Source organism: Tupaia chinensis, unplaced genomic scaffold, assembly GCF_000334495.1.
Source record: "Tupaia chinensis unplaced genomic scaffold, TupChi_1.0 Scaffold144255_1, whole genome shotgun sequence".
Classification (NCBI taxonomy): Eukaryota; Metazoa; Chordata; class Mammalia; order Scandentia; family Tupaiidae; genus Tupaia; species Tupaia belangeri.
In genome coordinates, this window is record NW_006204113.1 from 1,357,915 (window position 1) to 1,364,564 (window position 6,650).

Consider the following 6,650-nt stretch of genomic DNA (forward strand, 5'->3'; position numbering starts at 1 on the left):
GTGTGGCGGTTAAAGGTACTGGATTCCCACAGAGCTGACCACGGTTCAAGTCCTAGACCTGGTGGCTTGCTTTCTTTCTCTCTCTGTCCTTCTCTGGTCAAACTGAAATAAACAAATGAATAAAAATAAATAAATAAAGCTAAATTTTATTTTTTATTTATGGTAAAACCAAAGTCATTGTGTTAAATAATGAGGTGACGTGTTGGTTAAGCACTAGACGCCTACATAGGCAACCACAGTTTTGAGTCCAAAACCCAGTGGTTTGAAAATCACATAGGGCGGGACCAGCAGGTGGCGTGGTGATTAAGGCGCTGGACACTCCCACATGGCCGACCAGGGTTCGAGTCCTGAATCTGGTGGCTTGCTTTCTCACTTCCTCTCTCTCTCACCCTTAACCTCTGTCTCTCTCTGGTCAAATTAACAAATAAATGAATGAATAAACAGAATAAAATAAATAATTATTTTAAAAAAAGAAGTTAAAGATTAGTAAAATAAGCATAAGAATTGCACAGAACAATTAAAAAAAGAAAAAAGAAAATCACATAGGGCACATGTGAGCACATGCCCAAAATCCAGAAAGAAGAATGGAGAGGAGATTGCAGCACACCCATCCCCACTGGGGGGTTGTGATTTCTCACTTTCCTGCTCTCTGACTCTGGTGAGCACACATACCCTATAGCAAAAACCTAAAAAGTGAACTGAATGATATATGAATTATAGATCAATAAAACTATTATAAAAAAAAGACAATGTCAGGGCCAGCAGATGGCATAGTGCTTACGTTGCTGGACTCCCACGTAGTCGACATGGTTCAGTTCCCGAACCCAGTGCCTTAAAACTCACTCCAGGCGTGTGTGCGTGTGCTCCTAAAATCCTGAGAGGACGATGGAGAAGGGATTGCGGCATGGCCATCCCCCTGTGGGGTGATTTCTCGCTTTCTCTCTGTCTCTTTGGTAAGCGCACACAGCCTACAGCAAAAATCTCTCTTTAAAAAAAAAAGGAAGCTGGGCCAGTAGGTGGCATGGTGGTTAAGGCACTAGGGGCTAGCCGGTGGTGTGGTGATTGAGGTGGCTGGAACCCACATGGCCAACTTTGTGGTTCCAGTCCTACACTGGTGGCTTGCAAACACACCATGTATGCACATGCTCAAAATCCCGAAGGGAGAATGGAGGACACGGGCTGTGTTGTGGCTATACCTCCTGGGGTGATTTCTCACTTTCCCTATCTGTCTCTGTTTCTGACGAGAATATGTGCCCTGTAACAAACTTTAAAAATAAATAAATAAAGATTCCAGGCCAAACTTAATTATCTGTGTCTAACTTGGTCCACATTGCCCTGCACAGCCGGCTGCAAGTGGAGTACAAGTCGGCTCAGAAGCACCATCCACAGGCACATCTGCAGCTGCCTCACCTTCATGCACAGCTCCGCTTTGTCAAAGCCCATCAGCATGTTGATAATGTCGAACCCAGAGGTAGATTTATTCTTTTGATGGACACCTCGAATGAGTGCACACAGCGTCTGCAGAAATGAGAGAAAGAATTTTGCTAGGGAGAAGTCTTGAAACTATTGTAGCACAGTACTGGGTCTGTAGTCTCACAATGCATCTTTCTCAACCTCCTTACACAGCTGACATTCAACTTCTCCATAACTCTGCGCTCTAAAATAGAGTTGAAGTCTTAATATGTGCAAAGTCTGGAAATTAAAAGAGGAATAGCTGGGCCAGCTGGTGGTGCCATGGTTAAGATGTCTGGATCCCACATGGTCAACTACATGGTTCAAGCCCTGGACCAGGCAGCTTGAAAAACACACTGAGTGTGCACGCATGCCTAAAATACCGAGAGGAGAATAGAGGAGAAGGGATTGCAACATGGCCATCCGCCCGGGGAGTGATTTCTCACTTTCCCTCTCTTTTTCTCTGTCTCTGTATCTCTCCAGTGAGCTTTTACATTCTATGGCAAAAGTTTAAGGGAAAAAAATGACAACTGAAACTCTAATCCTCTTTTTATTATTGTTTTAGTCATCCTCTTTAGTTTTGCCATAGCGTGCATGTGCTAGCCAAAGAGAAACAGAGAGAAAGGTAACGTGAGAAATCACCCCCCAGGGGGAACACTCACACCACTATCCCTTCTCTTTCTTTTTTTTTTTTTTTGAGAGGTTTTCACTATAGGGCGCGTGCACTCGCCAGACAGACAGAGACAGACAGAAAGACAGAAAGCGAGAAATCACCCCCCAGGGGGGATGGCCACGCCACATTCCCTTCTCCTCCATTCTCCTCTCAGGATCTTGGGCACGCACGCACACGCGCCAGGCATGAGTTTTAAGCCACCGGGTCCGGGACACGAACTGCAGTTGACTACATGGGAGTCCAGCGACATAGTCATTACACTAACTGCTGGTCCCTTCTTTCAGGAATTTTGACCCACACGCACACATACTGGAAAGTTTTTCAAACTGCTGGGTCCAGGACTTAAACCATGGAATTGGCTATGTAAGATTTAGCACCTTGACCAACATGCCACCTGTTGTCCTCATTAGCCATCCTCTTTTTTTAAAAAGAATTATCTCGGGACCAGCAGTTGGTCTAATGGCTATGTTGCTAGACTCCCATGTGGCTGACCGCAGTTTGATTCCTGGACCTGGTGGCTTAAACTCACGCCAGACATGAGTGCGAGCGTGCCCAAGATCCCGAGAGGAGAATGGAGGAGAAGGGATTGGGGCATGGTCATCCCTCCTGGGGAGTGATTTCTCACTTTCCATGTCTCTGTCTCTCTCTGTCTCTGTCTTTCTGGCGAGCGTACATGCTGTATACCAAAAACCTCTCAAAAAAAAGAAAAGAAAAGAAAAGAAAAAAAGGATTATCTCATTTTGTTCATCATTATTATTATTTTTTAATCTGACTAGAGAGAGACAGAGGAGAAAGAGAGGGGAAAATGATAAAGCAAGTTGCTAGGTCCAGGACATGAACCACAGTCAGCAATGTGGGAACCCAGCACCTTAATCACCAAGCCACCTGCCGGCCCCAGTCACCCTCTTTTTAAAAATTATACTTCAGACCAAGACTGAAAGGTAATATTCTAAAATAAAAAATAGGTCTTGAGTTTGAAACATAAAATTGGTAAAAGTTTCTTTTATTTAAAATTCATTTTAACACTTACATTATAGTTTAACAATTTTAGTAATTAGTCTTAATAATTACAATAGTTAGGGGTGGCAGGTGGCATGGTGATAAGGTGCTGGACTCCCACATAGCTGATCATGGTTCAAGTCCTGAACCTGGCAGTTTTATTTCTCACTTTCCCTCTCTCTCCCTGTTTCTCTCTCTCTGGTCATTTTTTTTTTTTAAATAACGATAAATGTTTTAAAAATATATAATGATTTGAAAATAAATAAATAACTACAACAATTAATATGATAATATCCAATTGTTTCATATCTTAAATTCATTAAAATCCCCATCCACTACTTACTAGGTGTGAGAGCTTAGGCAAGTTAGTTAACTTTCCAGTGGTTCAGTTTTCCCATCTATAGAATAGGAATAATAAGAGCACCTATCTCATAGGGATGTTGTGAGGACCATGTTAATTAGTATAGGTTGGATATTCCTCATCTGAAATGCTTGTGTTTCAGGTCTCAAAAAAAAATTTTGTGGGGGAGAATATCTGTATATACAATGAGCTATCTTATAGGTAAGGCCCAAGACTAAACACAAAATTCATTTATGCTTTGTATATACCTTATACGCATAGCCTGAAAGTAAATGTATACAATTGTAATTTTTTAAAGATTTATTTACTTAATTCCATTTGTTAATATTATTATTTTTAGAGGTTTTCACCTCAGAGCGTGAGCTCACTAGAGAGAGAAACAGAGACAGTGAGAGGGAAAGTGAGAAATCAACCCACAAGGGGGATGGCCACACCGCAACCCCTTCTTCTCCATTCTCTTACTGGGATCTCGGGCACACGCACACACGTACCTGTTGTCATTTTAAGACACTGGGTCTGGGACTTGAACTCCAGCTGGCCATATGGGAGTCCAGTGACATAACTGCTACACCATCTGCTGGCCCCAAATATTTTAAACTTGACCAGAGAGAGAAAGGGAAAGCAAGAAAGCAAGCCACCAGGTTTAGGACTCAAACTGTGGTTGGCCAGTGGGAGTTCAGCACCTTTACCACCACACCACCTGCTGGCCCAGTATACAGTATTTTTACAGCACAGCGTTTTGATTGTGATTTGGCATGAGGTTAGGTGTGGAATTTTCCACTTGTGACATGTCAGCTCTCAAAAAATTTCAGATTTTGGGGCATTCTGGATTTCAGATTTTTCAGATTAGGAATGCTCAATTATATAATAAAGCACTTAGGATAGCTCATGGAGGGCATGCCAGGTGACACAGGGTTAACATGGCCAACTATGTGGTTCGAGTCCCAGACCTGGTGGCTTGAAAAACATACCAGGCCTGTTTGTGAGCATGCCTTAAATTCCAAGAGAATAGAAGAGAAGGGACTATGGTGTGGCCATCCACCCTGAGAAGTGATTTCTCACTTTCCTTCTCTCTGGAGGTCTCTCTCTTCTTTCTCCAGCAAGTGTACATGCCCTACAGCAAACTAATAAACAAATAAATAAGATACAGTAAGAGACCAATAACTAATGATAAAATAGAATAATTATAAAAAGAAACTATAATAAAAGTCATATCAAAGTGGTCTCTCTCTTTCAAAATATCTCACTGTACTGTACTCACAGGAGGGAGTCTTCCAAAAGTTCATGGAAAGTGAATATTATAAAAAATACAAGGATTTCGGGGCCAGCAGGTGGCATGGTGGTTAAAGGTGCTGGATTCCCACATGGCCGACTGAGGTTTGAGTCCCAGAGCTGGTAGCTTACTTTCTCTCTCTCTCTCTCTCCCTAGTCAAATTGAAATATAAATGGATAAAGTTAAATAAAATAATTTAAAAAAAAAATAGACATGAGGACCAGCAGTTGGCTTAAATTCACGCCAGGCACATGTGCATGTGTGCCCAAGATCCCGAGAGGAGAATGGAGAAGGGATTGCACATGGCCATCCCTGCTGGGAGATGATTTCTCACTTTCTGTTTCTCTGTCTCTGTCTTTCTGGTGAGCGCACGCACCCTATAGCAAAAACCTCTCCTTCCACCCCCTCCCAAAAAAAAAACCCATGGATTTCAAACATTTTTTGCACTAAAATTAAATTGTACTTTAATTCCACTGTTCCACAAAGTTCCCTTGTTGACTACAGCTAACTGGAAGTGAAAATACAGGTAAGAGTGACAACTGTAAATATGCACATAAAATATTACATAAAACTTCAGTGAGTCAAGGAACTCCTGAAACCTCAGATTAAGAACTCCTGGTGGGCGGCAGGTGGTGTGGTGGTTAAGGACATTGGACTCCCAATGGCCAGTTGGGGCCAGGTGGCATGGTGGTTAAACGTACTGGATTCCTGGGAACCAGCAGTTAGCGTAATGGCTATGTCGATGGACTCCCACGTAGTCGACTGTGGTTCGCGTCCCAGACCCAATGGCTTAAAACTCACGCCAGGCGCATGTGCGTGCATGCCCAAGATCCCGAGAGGAGAATGGAGGAGAAGGAATTACGGCGTGACCATCCACCCAGGGGGTGATTTCTTGCTTTCTGTCTCTAATGTCTCTGTCTGTCTGGCAAGCGCACACGCCCTATAGCAAAAATCTCTCCAAAAAAAAAAAGAAGGTACTGGATTCCCTTATGGCTCACCATGATTCGAGTCCCAGATCAGGCAGTTTGTTTTCTTGGTTTCTCTTTCTCTCCCTCTCTCTCTCTGGTCAAAGTAAAAAATAATAATAACAAATGGAGTAAGGTAATTTTTCTTTTAAAAGAACTCCTGGGGGACCAGCAGTTGGCGTAATGGCTACGTCACTGGACTCCCACGTAGTCGACTGTGGTTCGAGTCCCAGAACCGGCGGCTTAAACTCACGCCAGACACATGTGCGTGCATGCCCAAGATCCTGAGAGGAGAATAAAGGAGAAGAGATTGCATCGTGGCCATCCCCCTGGGGGGGATTACTCGTTTTCTGTCTCTCTCTCTTTCTCTCTCTGGCAAGCGCATGCGCCCTATAGCAAAAATCTCTCAAAAAAAAAAGAAAAGAAAAGAAAAAGAAAAGAACTCCTGGTACCAGAAGGTGGCATGGAGGTAAAGACAGCTGGATCCCACGTGCCCAGCTGTGTGGTTTGGGTCTCAGACCCAGTAGCTTGAAAACATGCCAGGCACACGTACATAAATGTTCCAAATCCTGCAAGGAGAATGGAGAAGGAATTTTGGCGTAGCCATCCCCCTGGAGGGTCATTTCTCACTTTCTCTCTCTGTTTCCCTTTGGCAAGCACACACATCCTTTAAAAAAAAATCCTGGGCGGCCAGCAGGTGGAGTGGTGGTTAAGGGCACTGGACTCCCACATGGCTGACTACAGATCAAGTCCTGGACCTGGCAGCTTGCTTTCTCACTTTCTCTCTCTCTCGATCTGTCCCTCTCTGGTCACATTTCAAAAATAAATAAATAAATAAAATTAAATAAAATAATTCTTTGGGACCAGCAGGTGGTGTGGTGGTTAAGGTGCTGGACACTCCCACATGGCTAACCATGGTTCGAGTCC

General features: G+C 43.4%; 1 protein-coding gene across 1 annotated transcript in view; it reads right to left on the reverse strand.

Moving 5' to 3' along the window:
- The window catches only part of ARMH3 (armadillo like helical domain containing 3), a 270,864-nt gene that overhangs the window by 234,764 nt on the left and 29,450 nt on the right, over nucleotides 1-6,650 (reverse strand). The window contains exon 5 of the mRNA XM_014583337.2: nucleotides 1,411-1,518. Coding sequence (XP_014438823.1) covers nucleotides 1,411-1,518 — 108 coding nt within the window. The remainder of the gene's footprint in view (nucleotides 1-1,410; nucleotides 1,519-6,650) is intronic.